General features: G+C 45.2%; 1 protein-coding gene across 2 annotated transcripts in view; it reads left to right on the plus strand.

The window, feature by feature from the left end:
- HELQ (helicase, POLQ like) overlaps positions 1 to 18,320 on the plus strand; it is a 449,876-nt gene that overhangs the window by 411,817 nt on the left and 19,739 nt on the right. For both annotated transcript variants that reach the window (XM_069236329.1, XM_069236338.1), the window contains one exon: positions 12,397 to 12,531. In XM_069236329.1, coding sequence (XP_069092430.1) covers positions 12,397 to 12,531 — 135 coding nt within the window. The remainder of the gene's footprint in view (positions 1 to 12,396; positions 12,532 to 18,320) is intronic.

Consider the following 18,320-nt stretch of genomic DNA (forward strand, 5'->3'; position numbering starts at 1 on the left):
GTGTGTGGCTAATAGGTGAGGCCAAGGACCCTATACAGTGTGAATAGGTGTCTGGGTATGGGGTTGTCCCTAAGGGTTAGTGTGTGTCTAACAGTTGTCCCTTGATATTTGCAGGTGACTCTGGTTACCCCAACCTGTCACGGCTACTGACCCCAGTGTGGAATCCCAGGACAAGGGAACACTACAATGAGGCACATGGGCGAACTAGGAGGGTGATTGAACGAACCTTCGGCCTCCTGAAGGCCAGATTCCGGTGCCTCCATATGACAGGTTCTCTCTACTACTCTCTACTACTCACCGAAGAAGGTGTGCCAGATCATCGTGGCCTGCTGTATGCTGCACAAGCTGGCTTTGCGATGCCAGGTGCCTTTTCTGCAGGAGGATGGTCCAGCTGGTGGTCTTGTGGCAGCTGTGGAGCCTGTGGACAGTGAAGAAGAGGAGGCAGAAGAGAAGGATATCGACAACAGAAACAACATAATCATGCAATACTTCCAGTGAGACACAGGTAGGAAGATATCACTGCCTCCCATATCTCATACTATTATTGGAGCTTGCATTAGTCTGTCATTTTCACTCAGTGTATGGACCCTGCCTTGTCACTTTGGCTTTCCATTTCACAGATGTGGGTCCCACTTTGTGCCCTCTGCTATAATTCCTCCAGGCCTACAGCTGTGTTACATCGGTATGTGCACAAGTAAATTGACATTGCTATATTCCATGTTTATTGCAATTACACGTTTGTGAAAGCACAGACTGACTCCAGATTGTTTTGTGATTTAAGTGTGTTTATTTCTGTGCAAATAAGTGGAGGGGGTTGTAAAATGGGCTGGGGGGATGGTGGAGAAATGTCCATGGCGGAGTCCAGTCTATTTGTTTCATAGGTGCATTGTTCAAAGGGAGATAGGAAGTGGACCAATGGCAGTTGAAGGATGGACAGGGTGACAAAGTGGGACAGAAGGGTGACATTCAGGGGGGTCTCATTTCCTGGCGGGGTCTTGGCAATGTTCTCTGTCTTGTTCCTGGATCTCAGGGACCGTTAGCAGGGTGGTTCTCCATCTGCAGGGGGTGGGGTGCTGGTGTTGTGTTCCTGTGGCGGTGCCTCCTGTCCACTAGCGCTGGCAGGGGTGGAGGGCTGTTCATTGTCCAGGCTAGTGTCAGGGGCCCCTTGTTGTGCCACTGTATCCCTCCTGGTGTTGACAAGGTCTTGCAGCACCCCTGCAATGGTGACCAGGGTGTTGTTAATGGACTTCAGGTCCTCCTTGATCCTCAGATAGTGTTCCTTCTGCAGCCGCTGGGTATCTTGAAACTTGGCCAGTACCGTTGCCATTGTCTCCTGGGAATGGTGGTAAGCTCCCATGATGTTGGAGAGTGCCTCGTGGAGAGTGGGTTCCCTGGGCCTATCCTCCCCCTGTCGCACAGCAGTCCTCCCAGCTTCCCTGTTTTCCTGAGCCTCTGTCCCCTGAACCGTGTGCCCACTGCCACTGCCCCCAGGTCCCTGATTGTCCTGTGTTAGTGGGGTTGCCTGGGTTCCCTGTAGAGGTGGACACACTGCTGATTGACATGTCCTGGGGACAGAGGTATGGGCCCGCTGGATGGGTGCTGTGGTGGTGTTTCCTGAGGGGTGAGGCTTTGTGGTGGCTTGTGCCAGTGTCAGGGGAACCAACTGTCCCGAGGTCCCTGATGGGCCGGGCTGGTCATCTTGATCCAGTTGTGCAGAGCTGCTGTCATCACTGTGGGTCTCTTCTGTGGGGGGACTGGATATGTCTGGTACCTCCCGTCCAGTGACGTTGGGTAGGGGTCCTGCAGGAATGTAACAGCATGATTATTGCATCTGTGTGTACCATTGTGTGCAATGGGTGAGTGACCCTGTACTCCAGTGCTTGCATTCTTGGCTTGGTCCTGGTGTGATATTTGGTTTGGGGTCTGTGTGGGTATCTGTAGTGGACATGCTTTGGTGATGGGTGTCCATGCTTTGGTGTTCCATGCAGGGCTTGATATTGGGATGGGTGGGTTGTGATAGTGGGGCATATGTGAGGTGTTGGAGTGATAGGGTGACGGTGTGGGTATATTTTGGCATGTAGGTATGGTGGGGGATATAGTAGTGAAGCTTTGACTTACCAGAGTCCAGTCCTCCTGCTACTCCTGCGAGGCCCTCAGGATGCAGTATTGCCAAGACCTGCTCCTCCCATGTTGTTAGTTGTGGGGAAGGAGGTGGGGGTCCACCGCCAGTCCTCTGTACAGCAATCTGGTGTCTGGAGACCACGGAACACACCTTCTCCTGTAGGTCGTTCCACCTCTTTCTGATGTCATCCCTAGTTCTTGGATGCTGTCCCACTGTGTTGACCCTGTCGACAATTCTGCGCCATAGCTCCATCTTCCTTGCAATAGAGGTGTGCTGCACCTGTGATCCGAATAGCTGTAGCTCTACCCAGATGATTTCCTCTACCATGACCCTGAGCTCCTCCTCAGAGAACCTGGGGTGTCGTTGAGGTGCCATGATGTGGTGTGGGAGATGTGTGGGGTGGTGTCTGTTGTGATGTGTGAGGGGTTGTTGGTTTGTGGTGTTTGAGGTGTGTGGATGTTGTGTAAGTGATGGTGTTGTGTGTCTGTGGATTCTGGTGTTGTTTAAGGTAGTCTCTCTCTCTGGCGTGGTTTCAAATTTCTGGTAGTAAGGGTTTGTGGGTGTGTGCTTTATATTGGATTGGGTGTGTGGGTGTGGTGTGTGTATGTGTATCAGGTGTGTGTATTTCGATTTGTCCAATGTGGTTGTGTTTTGTAAATGTGTGTGTATTTTGAGCGCGGCGATGTGTACCGCCACTGGTTTACCGCGGTTGAAAGACCTCCACGTTGATTCGTGGGTCGTGATAGTGTGGGCGTATTCCTGTTGGCGTGACGGTGGAGGTTTTGTTATCGCCAGTTTATAACTGACCTTTGGTGTGGCGGACTTGTGTTGGTATCTGTATTATGGCGGATTCCGAGCTGTGGGTCGTAATACCTGTAGCAGGAATTCCGCTGCCGCAGTGGTATGTTGGCGGCCTTCTGCACGGCAGTAAGCGGCATTTACTGCCAGGGTTGTAGTGAGGGCCTTTGTCAAGAGACCTGCGACTCTGGACATGGCTGGAACAGCATGGCATAACCCTGGTGGTTCAACACCTGGCAGGTTCTCTGAGTGCCAGGGCAGACAAACTTCGCTCTCAATGCCTAGTGGGTCACGAGTGATGTCTCCATTTGGAGGTGGATAAAGGACTCTTTCGGCAATGGAGAGAGCCTTGGTTAGATCTGTTCACCTCCGAAGAGAAACCGCAAAGTCAGCAGTTTCGCGCATTGGAGTTTCCAAAGTGGCTATCACTCTGAGACAATTTTCGTCTCAAGTGGAGTTCAGGCCTTGTGTACACCTTTCCCGCTCTACCACTCCTGCCCAGAGTTCTCAAGAAGGTCAGCAACGACTGGGCCCACATCATTCTTGTGGTGGCTCTGGACTGGGCACAGAGTCTGGTATCCTGAGCTTCTGAGAATGAGCATCAATTCTCCAATCAGGCTGCCCCTTCCGGAGGATCTACTGTCACAGCAGAAAGGGAGGTTTCTACCGAACCGGTCACTCTGCACCTCTTTGCATGGAAATTGAGCAGTGACAGTGTAGAAAGCTGGCTCTGTATATAATATATCAAAATGAGATATAGTGTGCACAGAGTCCGGGGGTTCCCCAAGAGGCTTGACAGAGGCAATAATAGATAATACTAATGCTCTATTTGTGGTAGTGAAGTCGAGCAGTTAGGCTTATCGGAGGGTAGTGTTAAGCATTTGTTGTACACACACAAGCAATAAGTGAAAACACACACTCAATGACTTAACTTCAGGCCAATAGGTTTTTATATAAAAAAATATTCTTTTGTTAATTTATTTTTAGAACCACAGATTCATTTAGCAGGTAAGTACATTAAATGAAAGGTACTTTGCATAGTAATAGTTGAGACTTTGAATAGAGTCTATGGAGATAGGTTGTAATCCGGTTCCAGTCTGCTGGCAGGTAAGTCCCTGTGTTCTCGGAGGGCAGACGAAGGGAGTTTGGAGGAGTACTGGGGGGGCCCCCAGTAGGCACAACAAATCACACCCTCAGTGGTACTGGGCGGCCGGGTGCAGTGTGCCAACAGGGTATCGGGTTCTCAATAGAGCTCTATGGAGGGACCCGGGGGTCACTTAGGCCCTGCAGGCAGGGCACAGGGGGGCCTCTCAGGCAAGCCACCTACTGGGAAAAGGTGAGGACCGCCTGCTGGTCGTTGCTGCACCACTGGTCGGTTTCTCACGGGCCTGGGGCCTGCGGGTGCAGTGCTTCTTCCAGGTGTTGGATATCTTCGTCCCAGGCAGTCGTGGTCAGGGGGTCCTCGGGATTCCCTCTGCAGGCGTCGTTGTGGGGGTGCAGGGAGGTCATCCCAGGGTGGACACGTCGTCTGAGTCGACTGGGGGTCCTCTCTGGATAGTTGCTTTCTCTGGACACAGGCCGGGGGCATCAGGTGCAGAGTGTTTGGGCCTCACGCTTCTGGAGTGAGGTGGGAGTCCCTTTAAAGATGGTTTCTTCTTTCTTGGTTGGACAGGTCCACTGTCCATGGGAGTTCTTGATCCTTCTTGGGTGCAGGGCATTCCTCTGAGTCGGCATAGGTTGCTTGGCCCGCAGGATGCGTTGCTGTGGTGCAGGTTCTCTGAGACAGGCCGGTAGGGCTGGGGACAAAACAGTTGTGTCTTCCTTCTTCTCTGCAGGGTTTTTTCAGGTCAGCAGTCCTTCTTCTTTGTAGGTCATCAGGAATCTAAAAACCTGGGTTCAGGGTCGCCCCCAAATACTGAATTTAGGGGTGTGTTAGGGTCACAGGGCAGTAGCCAATGGCTACTGTCCTTGAGGGTAGCTACACCCTCCTTATGCTCCCTCCCTCTGGGGAGGAGAGCACATCCCTATCCCTATTGGGCTAAATCCTCCCAAACAAGATGGAGGATTTTCCTAGGTGGGGGTCACTTCAGCTCTGGTCACCTTAGGGGTGGACATCTCTGAGGGTGTGACTCCTCCTTGTTTATCTCATTATTTCCCCTGACTTGCCGCCAAAAGTGGGGGCTGCGTCCGGGGGGCAGCCATCTCCACTAGCTAGAGTGCCCTGGGGCATTGTAACACTAGGCTTGAGCCTTTGAGGCTTACCGCCAGGTGTTACTGTTCCTGCAGGGAGAGGTGTGAAGCACCTCCACCCAGGACAGGCTTTGTTTCTGACCACAGAGTGCACAAAGGCACTCACCCCATGTGGTCAGAAACTCGTCTGGAAGTGGCAGGCTGGCACAGACCTGTCAGTCACACACTAACAGTAGGACTAACATACAGGGGGCATCTCTAAGATGCCCTCTGTGTGCATTTCTCAAATCCCACACTGGCATCAGTGTGGGTTTATTGTGCTGAGAAGTTTGATACCAAACTTCTCAGTATTCAGTGTAGCCATTATGGTGCTGTGGAGTTCGTAATGACAAACTCCCAGACCATATACTCAGTATGGCTACCCTGGCCTTACAGTGTCTAAGAATTGACTTTGACACTATAGGGGCCTAGTGCTCATGCAACTATGCCCTCACCTGTGGTATAGTGCACCCTTCCTTCGGGCTGTAAGAGGGGTGACTTACCTATGCCACAGGCAGTGGGTTGTCGGCATGGCACTCTGTGGGGAGTGCCATGTTGACTTTGTCTTTTCTCCCTACCAGCATACACAAGCTGCAATGCAGTGTGCATGCACTGAGTGGTGTCATAATACATGCTTACAGCCCTTAGGGACCTTCCCTGGCCACAGGGCCCTTGGTACCAGGGATACCTTTTACAAGGGACTTAACTGTGTGCCAGGGCTGTGCCAATTGTGGAAGTTACAGTTTTAGGGAAAGAGCACTGGTACTGGGGCCTGGTTAGCAGGGTCCCAGCACACTTCTAATTAAAGCTGGCATCAACAATAGGCAGAAAATAGGGGTGACCATGGCAAAAGTGGCATTTTCCTACAGACAGTTAATAGCTTTTGGCCTTTCTCCCTACATCTGTAAAGTTTTCTTGGCGGTCATGCAGCCTTCTACCAAAATGGTATACGACTGCTGTTTTTAAAAATGTGTAAAATATTGTACAGGTAAGTCTATTGACCCTCCTTCTTTTAGTCTTCTTTTCATTCTTACCCTTGCCCAGAAGAGCTCTGCTCTAGGCACTCTTAAGGTTTTTCTCTCTGCTCTGTCTACCTTCCTGCAGCTGCCTGACAAATCCTCTTCATTTAAGCCCCCTATTGTATTGTAAATAGGTTTCTCATAGGGCTTGTACATATGTTTCCACCTCTACCTTTTATCATGCCTCAGTGGTATCTGAACCTGGTTCTCATCTACGTCATGTGTGCTCCTTTCGAGCCACTATACAATTGTCCCTTCTGGTTGCTTATCATCAAGGCAGCCTTCTTAGGGGCAGTAACTTGTGCCCCTACGGTGAGTGAGCTGCAGTCTTTATTATCCAAGCGTCCCTTTCTTACTGTTTTTCCTGACAAAGTGATGTTTTGCACCCATGCCTCTTTCCTCCCTAAAGTGGTGACCCCATTCTATTTGGGACAGCCTGTCACCCTGCCCACCTTTTACCCTCTTCCACATTCCCCTAAAGAAGTGGAGTGACTCCGCTGTCTGGACCCAAAAAGGTTATTGTCATTCTACCTTGGCCGCACAAAAGAGTTCTTGCTGGATGACCGACTCTTTGTGGGCTCTGTAGGAGCTAAGAAAGGTTGGGCAGTACAGAAACAGAACATGTTGTGCTGTCGTTCTCCGTATTAAGATCTGCTATGCTGCGGCTAAAAAGCAACCTCCTGAGGGCTTGAGTGCCCATTCCACTGTGGAGTTCCAGCCCTGGACATCTGCTGGGCAGCAACGTGGGTGTCACTGCACACGTTTGCTAAATGTTACTGCCTGGACAGTCCGGTCCACAGAGACCGGCATTTTGCCCGTTCAGTACCGAAGGACATCTTAGTCTAGGTAAATTTGTCTTCAGCCCACCGCTAGGATGGTATGGCTTGGGTATCTGTTCAAAAGTAAGGAATCTGCAGCTTGAAGTCTCTATCAGATGAATGAGTTAATTACCTTTGGTAACACATTATCTGGTCGAGACAATATCTAGCGGCAGATTCCTTACAGACCCTCCTGTGCTTCCCCACTCTGTGGAACAATTTCCCTGGACTAGGGTTACTCCTCTTTCAGGTAACATTAGTCTTTTTTGTCATTTGATTGAAAGAGCTAATATCCTGTCATCCCCTGGGATAGCCATTGCTTTAGACACAGATAAAGCCTCTGCCAAACTCTCACAGACCGTCTTAAGATTAGTTGTAAGGAAATTCAACCTTGGAACGATATTTGAATGCATAATTATTTACCCTTTACAACCAACCCATGGCCCGTATAAGAGTAAATGGCCATCTATCAAAGAAAATCGAAATCAAACAAAATTTCTCACTGTCAAGGCACCAGACAATGATGCCCACTATCGCCCCTTCTCTTCTTACTTGCGATCGAGCTGCTATCACCCACCCTAGGACTTAATAATTATATAGAAGTTATCCCATTCTTATCTAACATACAAACATTTGCAACTTAAGCAGAAGTCCTGATCTTCAGACAGCAATACTATATAAAATGTATTGTGCAGAAGTATCAGGATACTACCCATCCTTGGATAAAACTAAACGTTATCACTTAATAACACCTGCTCCCCAAGAAACAACTCCATACTTCACATGCAGTCCAGACACATTGAGTATTTAAGTCTACAATTCAAAAGAAACCTGTCAGACACCAAACAACATCTTGGACAAACACTACCCCTAAAAAATAAGAATCTTATTAGTGCATGGTCCCCCAAATTAATGGCATGGTGAAGTAGAGTTGAAACCACCAAAATGATGATAGCCTCCCAAGCTACTTTCATGTTCCCACTACAACTCACTATCAATTTCTGTAAGACTTGATACAAATTAATATATGACTTTGTCTGGAACAATAAAAAAGCATGATTATTCCTCCTAAAATTAAAAGTAAACAAAACCCTGATAATTGATGAATGCAAACAAGAAGACAGGACAACCCACTGAGGTTTTTTTAATTGAGGAAAATCTTGTGAGACTACATTCATTGCTCACACTACTAGCAATGAAAAACTCAAAGTTCAACGCTCCCCATAACATCATTATGGGTCCATACTAGCCTTGAAATGTCTTGACAAAAAACCTAATAAAATTCGAGGCTCTGGCCATGCTGCTCTTTGGAGTAAAATTAAAATCTGAATTGAAGGAAGATCCCCGCTATGGCCTAACTTGGCAGGCAAAGTAATCTAATATGTTAAAGGCCTAGGAAATCCACCATCCCCAAAGTCATTTTCAAAATTACAGAATGTACATAGCTTTGAAATCATAGACTTCTATAGCTTTCTCAAAATCAAAGCAGCATTGACTAAAGTTTAAAAAAACTCATAATTTGGATTTTGCATTAATACTAATGAAACTTTCCTCCCAGCCACACACTGCTTCAAAGATATACAAATTATTAATTAACAGTAATTGCAATAAAAATACATATTATTTTAACACAAGGTAGTTGGAGTGAATCTTGCTCTTCACTCAATATTCAACCACCTATGGAAAAGGTGTGGTCAGAAATATGGAGTTATGTTACAAAAGATAAGATATATCCCAGTATAGCTCAATGCAAAATTTGGACAGGCTACAGATAATTTTGGACTCCAGAAAAATTTGCAAAATTTGGTCTATCAGGCTCGGATAAATGCTTGAACTGCAGTACCACATCTGGAACTACTGACCATGTGTTCTTCGATTGTACTATGGTAAAAACCTTTCTGGATGGAAATTGCGAAAACCATCAAAAGACCCTTTCACACAAACCTTTTTCAACATTATATCAATGTATCCCTGGCCCCATGGTCTTCTACACCCTCTGCTAATATAAATAACCGTGACCTTTGTCTGATGGACTTTCTTCTGACAATAGAAATAAAAAATACACTTTGGGAATGTAAATTCATCCAAAAAATATATTATCCTACACGGTGGGCAAGGGTCTGTTTACCTAGAAGTGCAGACAGTACTATATGTAACAAAGCCCCTCATTATGACTTGGGTAGTCTTTTCCTAAGACCACCGAAGCAATGGGTGCCAGAAGACTGCCAGTGCGAGTAATGAAGGATTTCTGCCACAGTTTGGGCAGTAATCCTCCAGTAGTCATGCTGGCGTTTGGAGGCGGAGAGGCGGTTCTACCGCCGCCCCCGTGCCAAAAGGACTCCACCAGCCGTATTATGACCTGTAATACGGCCTGGCGGTGTCCTGATGGCGGGGCGCTGCCGGCAGTGGGAGCGCCGGGTCCCATCCCTTCAGGGAGGAGCACCTCTTCGGATGAGGTATGTGTCCTCCGCAAGGGGAATGGGTTGGGTTTGGAGTGTGTGAATGGATGTGTGTGTGTGTGTGTGTGTGTGTGTGTGTGTGTGTGTGTGTATGCGTGTCATGAATTGGGGGAGTGTTTGTGTGTCTGTGTGTGTAAATGTGGTGATGGCGATGCTTGTGTGGGTTAATGGTGGGTGGGGGTGCATGTGTGCATGCATGTAGAAGGGTGACGGTTGTGTGTGTATGATGAGAAAAGGAAGGGGTGGGGGATGGAGTGTATGCGTGTCAATAGGGGTGTATGTAGTGAGTGGGGGTGTTGTGCGTGTATGTATTAATTTGGGGGGGTTTGCGTGTGTGGGTGCGCCCGTCAGTGTAAGGGTGCTGTGAATGTGAGTGAGTGTCAAGCTGTGCTTGTCTATGGGTGCGTGCTTGTATGCGGGGGGAGTAAGTACGGGGATCGGGGTGGGGAGTCAGTATGTGTATAAAGGAGGTGGGTGGGTCACTAATGGGAGTGGGGGTGGGGGGGGTTACTATGGGGTTTGTGGAGGTAGAGGGTGGGAATGTTGTAAGGGAGGGGGGTGGGGGAACTCTTGGGTAGATGGGGTGGGGGAGTCGTCTACCAGTGACAAGAATGCAAATTCCTGTCACCGGCAGCTTCCGCCAGGGATTTTGTGGTGGTGCTACCGCCACGAAATCCGTGGCGGAAAGGGGACTCATGATATCGCTGGCAGTATTGGGTGGACCTCCGGGTCAGAGATGCATATCTCCGGCCCTCCGGTCTGACCGCCCTGGCGGTAAGCACAGGAATGTGGCACTTTGGCACAGGCCAAACTGCCACACCACAATTTGGCGGTCCAAACTGCTCGCCAATTGGCGGTGAGACCGCCACTGTGAGTCTGGCGGTCCGAAGACCGCCAGACTTAAAATGAAGGTCAAAAACTTTAACTCACATGATTTGCACAAACTGTGGGGACAGCTACAATGCACATGCAAATATCAAACCCCCGTGATCTTGTAAATATAACATGACATAGACTGAAACTTTGCACATGAATTTAAACAATACCTCGATGGCTTCAACTCACAAAGCTACCCACATAAACATTTTCAACAAAATCAAACATGGATCTGAACCCCTTTATCTCAGTTTCATTATCTGCACAAATAAGACTGCTATTAATACTCCTGTCATCACAGGGCCTTATCAGCCTCCTCCCTTGCCTTCCCCTCACTCTTTGTTCTCCTGTTCTCCTTCTTGTTAGATTTATGAAGATAAGCAATGCCGGAAGACCTTTCTATTTAAGTGTGTTGATATTTCACAGATTTCTTTAAACTTATGAATAATATTATGTAATTGTTAGCATTGCTTTGTTATGGTTGATGTCTCCTCTCTTTCTGAAAATAGTCATAACAATTTCTGAGAAAAAATGTTCACAGATTAGTGAGTACTCTTAACCATGATCTAGTCAGTTGCAAATGTATATGAGAACATACCCCTGTTTGCAGATTTTGCAAGTTTGTTAGATTCTCCAGACCTGCAAATGATTCTTTATGGTATGATATAAATGTAGTTATTCTTACTGGGGGTAACAACAGTGCACTTTCTCTTTAGCTTCTCTATTCTAAAGTAACTATTTTATGTAATCTCTTTCAAAAGAGGTTCTGATGTCACACCCTCAGTATAACAGGCAAGTACATTATTCCATACCACATGTTTCCGGAATTCTAGAAGAAATAAAACATTTATAAGTACGTAGAATACCCGTTTCTATTCTCAACTGAAACTGGATGCAATGCGTTTTTTTTTAAATCAATATGAAAATAGATTGCATGCTTTAAGAATGGCTCTGCAATTACTGATTTCTTATTAAAAAACGTATGCTTTAGTTTATTCTCCTACTTTGACTAGATGGGTTAAATTTGTAATATATTTGGCCGGCATAGACATTTCTTTTTTGAAGCTCATTCAGTTGTGGCATCTAAAGTCTGTTCGTCTGTGTCCAGACTTGAAAGCATTCTTAAAACTCCAAAATGGTCTACTGCATCTACATTTAAAACTTTCTATTACAAAAGCTGTAACTCCTATCTCTACAGATATTTTGGACCTGTTGTAAATTAGCATAATAAGAGGCTCTGGTCTTGCAATAGACAATGTAAAGTTTTAATTTTATTAAAGAGACAAAAACAAGTATTATCATACCTCTTTGTGTTTATCGTTTATTTTCCTCACTTTTCCCACGCTATTACAGAATAGTTATTATTTTATAGTTCATCAACACCAAGGGGCTCATAATGACTTTGACGGGCGGCAATCTTGCATTTGGATGACCACCTGTGCGGCCGACACTCTACAGGCCCTATTACGAGTTTCCCGCAGGTCCTGTTTCTGCCCGCCAGCCCAGTGGGAAATTCACCACAACATTGACGCCAGCTTGTAATCGAGCCGGTGGCAATGTTGTGATGCGTCGGGTGTGACAGTACCCAGTGAAAAGTGCAAAGGGGCTGTCCATGGGAGCCCCTGCACTGCCCATGCTAAGGTGCATGGGTAGTGCAGGGGCCCCCGACGCCCCCTTTCCGCCAGCCTTTGCATGGTCCGACTGCCATGCACAGGCTGACAGAAAGGGGACTCGTAATCCACCAGGGCAGCTTGCAGCACTGCCCTGGCGGATTACGACCAACGAGACCGCTCGCTGTCGACTGGCTGCAACCTGCTGGTGCTGGCGGTCGGACCGTGGTGGCTCTGCCACACTCGTAATGAGGGCCCAAATCTTACCAAACACTTACTGCCAAATGTACTTTTATTTATTAGGGATCAGGATTCGGTTCAACAAATGAAAGACTGTTATGAATGTACAGTGTTTTTCTGCCAAACATTTGAATAAAAATGTAAAGGAAATATTAGATAAATATCATTTTCTCAAGTAATACATTCAAGGTAATGTTTTCTTTTGTTCTGGATTTGTTTTTACAGGCTCGTGCAAAACAGCTATACAATTCTGGATATAAAACTTTGGCACACTTAGCTAATGCAGATCCTGAAACAATGGTGAAGATGATAGAACATATGTCTCGGCGTCAGGCCAAACAAATTGTATCCTCAGCCAAGGTGAGCATCTGTGATTAACTGTGATTAATGTCAGTAAATACATTCTCAGTCTGAAGTTGACTGAAAATAGTCCATCTCTTCTCTTTTGAGTAAAAAGAAATCAAGACAAGCTTAGGTGATAGGTGCTATTCAGAGAGCTCGTCGCCCGGAAGACAGGACGAGGTTATCTGAGTTCCTCACAAAAGGAGACCGTTTGAGGATGATTCTTAATTTAGGATTCATGAGCAAGTTCATCTGGAAAACTATTCAACAAGATTTCTTTTTTTTTTCTTTTAAACCCTGAAACATGTATTATCTTTTTCCTAATGTAGAGTACTTCCCTGCTGATAAATGGTGGCTTTAATACTGCACTGCATCCCATAATGGGGGATGACTCAATAACTGAAGAAGATAGCGTTTGGAATATTTCACCCCCCCCCCCATGGTATGTTGCCACATTTCAAAGATAGGGGAACTGATCTTTGTAGCCTTAATATAAGGCAGAATGTGCACTTTAAATGCAAGAACTAAATGAGATAAGTCTTTAAAATCAACTTTTTGAGTCTATAGTAGGCAAAGCGTAATAGATTACATTGTGATAAACATCAAAGCATGGCATCATATTGTAGACATAAAAGTCCCGACAGGTTAGAAAGCGAACATGATCAACTCCTATTGGAGATGGTCCATCTAAATACCATGGCATTCACTTCCCCCAACAAAACAAATTGCTCAAAAATTGCATTAAAATCAAACAGGAAAAGGATCGTAATGGCTGAATCAAATAGCTATACTTCCAGTCAAAATTGGATGGCATTATATACTAGAACCTTAGCTCTACCTGGAAACGAGGTGGTTCAGCTGTTGCAAAAGTTTCAAACAAACAACAGTAAACAGAAACAATATCATTAGTAACTCTCTTACAAATCTACAATCTGATGACTGAGGTTGGTTCGACGAGGAATTTAAAGTTGAAAAGGCCTTATCACTGTCCCTAAAGAACAGGCATTTGAGTAACACTAATGAGCAACTATTCACTGAATGCAGACAGCAATATAAAGGACTGTTCAGGTACAAAAAAAAAAGCTCAACCCGCACAATCTTTGGGATAATTTCATAGATGCAATTTTGTCTGGAAATCCCAAAAAATTATGGGAACTTATCAGATGGGGCTGTGAAGGTCTCTAAAAAAATCTGGAATGGAGCATTAGTCCACAACTATGGATTGATCATTTTACTACCTTGTATCAAGGAGAGCGCAAAATCCCGGGCAGTGGTGAGCGGGGTCACGCCGTGCTCCGGTCGTGTAGGCTCTCATTATTCTAATGAGACTACTGGATTTCGAATGGCAGAATCGCGTGCGGTGTGGGAGACTGAGTCTAACCCACTACAGGTGACACCTGTTGCTCCAATCCAGGTTCTGCTCTGGCTAACTAGCAGTGCCTCATCTCCACCCAGGGGCAGGGATGATTGGCCAGCCGAGCACATGACATAACTGGTTTCTCAGGGAAGCCGTGGTCACTCAGGTCTCATCTGTTTCTCTCAGTTACATTAGTCTCACATACACAATGACAAACAGAGGCAGTATATATTTCAATAATGCTTTAATAAAGCGACTGGATCTTAGATAGCAAAGCGTGGACTGCAATAACCAGGACGAAACAGCATGACAAGATTACAATTGTGACACGGAGAGTAAAACATAAAAATAATGCTACCATATTGTCACCAGACTAATTCCTACCTAAGCTATGATAGAGCACAGCGTGTTAAGCTCTAATTCTGCCCTTCAGGTTCCCCTGGGAAGGCATCATCCTCCCTACCTGAGCAAAAGCCTGAAGTCTGCAAAACAGCTGTAGTGAAGCATTCGACAATCAGCATACAGTCATGGTTCTCTGGCTGAAATCTCCCTCTAACGTGTAAGGGACAGGGAAGTGTTTTTATAATAAAACAGCTGATGTTCTGAGAAAATGTCCCTACGTAAGGATGTGTATTTTCTATGAATGTCAGAGACTAAACATATACCACGTTCACCGGTAACCTATCTTACTGCAGCCTTGGAAGAAGCACAGAGTGAGCAAGAATGTCTTGTTTGAGAACAGAGTGCTGGACTAGGCAAAAACAGTCAGATAGAGAGAAAATAAAACAAGACCATAAAAATGGTTACTGTAACAATAATAAAGCAAAGCTGAATAAAATATATCTAGGTTAAAGTGCACAGTGGCAGGCCTAGTATGTTAAAATAAAGTGCATGAAGCTATAACTAAAATGGCTACACAATACCCTCCTCTTGTCGGTTGAAGGTGGTTCAAAGCCTAAATATACTTAAAAGCTACTAAGCTCAACCTAAGATATATATGTAAAAATGTCAATAATGACAATTTAAAAGGACAGATGAGCGTATAAAAAGATAATTTAAAACTGTTAACATGTGGCATAAAAGGGACCATATTTCAAGAGTCATAGATATTTTTAGAATTTCCAATCGATTCCGGGACAATGGAGGACAGGAAATCTTCCACTTCGGCAGGACTTAAAGTTGGTAAGGCATCGCTGAGAAGGACCAAGGAGCAGTCGTGTTCCATAGCCTGAGCCTCAGCCAAGGTGGCATTCAGTGGTGCGCCTAATGATGAGTGAAGAGCCACATCCTCCAGGAAGGGCAACTCATAAGTAGCTTCCCATTGCAAACATACCCTCAATTCGCATGGTAATGAGCTCTGAGCAAGAACATCAACAGATCAACGTCCAAAGAAAGCAAGCACTGAGTAGAAAGACAAACTTCCAGTGTATGTTCCAAAGAGCACCAGAGGCACCGAAACACGGGCTGCACACAATGTAAAACCGGTCTGAATGACAAGGACCAGTCACACTCCAATTGCTCAAGGAGTGTTGCTCCAAAATACTGCATCATGCGTTGACTACACAGCTGTGCTGATGGGAGTGCTTTTGTTCCTCCTTGTTGCGGCAGGACAGCCATTGCGCATAAAAAATAGCAACAGCAAAAAGCTAACTATTTAGCCAAAGTTATTGGAAATCCCCCGAAAATACTGGAGAATATTGAGTAGATGGCTGATGGTATTAAACCGAATACAGAGGAAAAAGTGTGAACGAAACCAGAACCAACAGCCTTAAAACAATTTGCGATTCCAGTAGTACTGGACGCATTAAATATCCGTCCCACGAGTTCACCAAAGTGTCTCGGAAAGTTGGTACTTAAAAGGGACTGTATCTCTGCTGACGTCCTTGCCACCTGAAGTGCGTAGGTCTCACGTGCAGATGTAAGAGCCACATGTTTTTGAAACAATAAAGCCTTGAGTCAGCTTAACTTGTCAAAATTGACATTAGAAGTTGCAATATGAGGCCAAATGTCCGCTACCTCTTTTATTTTAGTGGAAGGAAAAAGTACGTTCCCGCAGCATGTAACAGTCTTAGAGACCGAAACAACATAAACTATTCCAGCTCGCATCCCACAACAGTCTTCACCACTGGGGAGAACATAGCTGCCGTTTGAAAGCACTTGGAACGTAGGTCTAATCAAGGGGACTGGAACTCCCTTCAGATAATAAGCCAAGTTCGCTGCAGACGCGTTACACGCCCCATGCAAGGACAGCTGTTTACAAACCATCGAATGGCTGACAGAAGTCTTGAATTCATTACCGCTAAGAAATTCTTCTTTAATATTAATGCCACTGAGACATTTGCATGCGAAGGGTAGCTCCCACACCTCAAGGATGTAACTATCTCCCAGTTGTTCGTATCTGCCTACTGAATGTGTTTTAAACAGGATGTGAATTGTGGTGTGGAAGTAGGCAGATTAATGACCCTGCGTATTAACCACTCAGCAGATGGTATTTCAGCCACAGTAAAAGTCAACTTTTCTAATTTTTCGATTTTTAGCATGATGAAAGTCTCTTCTTTCTTAGCAATTAGTCGCTGTCGCGTTGAATAAAAAGAAGAAAATATTTCCCTAGCACTGACATTTTGCCAGGGAATACGACCCGCCATCAGTGTTTGAACTGTCCAACCCAACTGCATAATGGACCTTAGCTGACTCTGTCCATGATATAAGGAAGACATATCTGTTTGTATAATGTCTATATCAGAAGAGGCAAGGTTATTTAAGGTGTATATCTGGTCGGACAGGGTATTAATCCCATTATCTAAAACAGCTAATGCGTTCTTTAAATTTTCCTGGTCTATTTGCCTTGACCAGGCAGCAGCTTCTTGTTGAAAAAGCTTCCAAATTTCATTATATACTTCATATGAGAAGCGGTTTCTGCGTTGTTTTCTGGGGCCTAACAGGAAATCCTGTAAGACGGTGTTATTAGACAGGAGACTGAGGTGTTCTCTAAACGCTTCTAGTGAGGAAGTCTTTAACCATTGCAGGCATAGTTTCCCTACACTGGATGTTGTTACTATACCCGCATGTTCGGACGATATATAGTGAGGGTCTGGCCTACTTGTTCTAAAACCCCCTGAGGAATTTATAAAATGTTTATGACACCCATTGGTATCAATTGGCCACAATAACCACCCGCCAGGACGTGTCAGTGAAACATTAAATGTGCCATTCTGGACCCATTTATCGAGCTGTTCTTCAGTTGCTTTTATATATTTTTGCCATTTATAAAATTTTGCAGGGGATGGTATACTGGGCATGTTCAATTCCTTAGTCTTTGCTAAGCCTAAACAACTTCTTTGTTGTACAGTTTCATTTAAAAATATAATTTGAACAGGTATCGGGCATGCTCTAAAAAAACATTTCTTCCCCCGTATTTGCCAATGTCTAGTTCCCCACACACTTTTTAAGTCAATCTACTTCAGCCAATATTCATAGCCTTCTATAGTCAACCGGGAAACAAAGAATCCGAATATATAAATGTCATATTTGTCAATAGTATGAGTATGTTTTCTGTAGGTGGCAAGTTAAAATAATACGTCTCAGCATTTTAACATTGTGCCCAGAAAAATATGTAAACTTTTCAGAATTAATTTAAGGACTCCCTTGCGGTGGAGTCGGACAATGTTCCCATTGTGTATGATTAAAAACAGTCTTTGGGCTTCTTGCTCTGTGGATGAAATGGTGCCCATATGAATTATAACAAAACATATCACAATAATTCTCTTTAGGTTGCGTTGGGCCGTATATATCAAATGTTACTTTACCCCAAACAATCCCAGCAGGAATTGCTGTCGCAGAAATGTTCACAAAAGACAAGTCTCTGCGGACCTTGTGAGAGGAAACATTTGGTTTTAGGACCTCATCTACCAGTCCAACTGTTCATTTTTCCTCAAGAAAATGACCATTTATTAACAAAAAGAATGTGATTACAAACCCAATCCAAAGCAGTAAGGCTAGTACAGTCAAGGAAAGTCACAGATAGTTCCATGAAAGAATGAAGTAAGTTACTTGAAGGCAGTTGATCAGCTTACGTTATTTTGACAGTTCAGGTGTCGAAGAGGCGAATGAGTTCGAAAAGTCATTGTTGATGTCAGCAAAGTATCCAGAAGCAGTTTTTGCAAAAACTGAAGCCGTGTTTGTTGGTGGAGTTGGTGTTTCCCGCGGTGGCACAGAATAAGTAGCACCATCCGTCTGTGACAAAGTTGTGTCAAATCGATCAGTAATTTCCATATTATGTGATGTCAGTGGAACCAATGCAAGATCATTTTCTACCCTGTCCAAGCTCGGAGAGGTGTCATTGTTGCTACTTACAACTTGTAGAGGAACTTCTTGACCAGTAGTGAGAGGGACTTGGGAACTACTGGCTGTTCCTTTTGGTCGGCTATGCAGGACGACCACATGCCGTAAT

Source organism: Pleurodeles waltl, chromosome 1_2 (assembly GCF_031143425.1).
Source record: "Pleurodeles waltl isolate 20211129_DDA chromosome 1_2, aPleWal1.hap1.20221129, whole genome shotgun sequence".
NCBI classification, from domain to species: Eukaryota; Metazoa; Chordata; class Amphibia; order Caudata; family Salamandridae; genus Pleurodeles; species Pleurodeles waltl.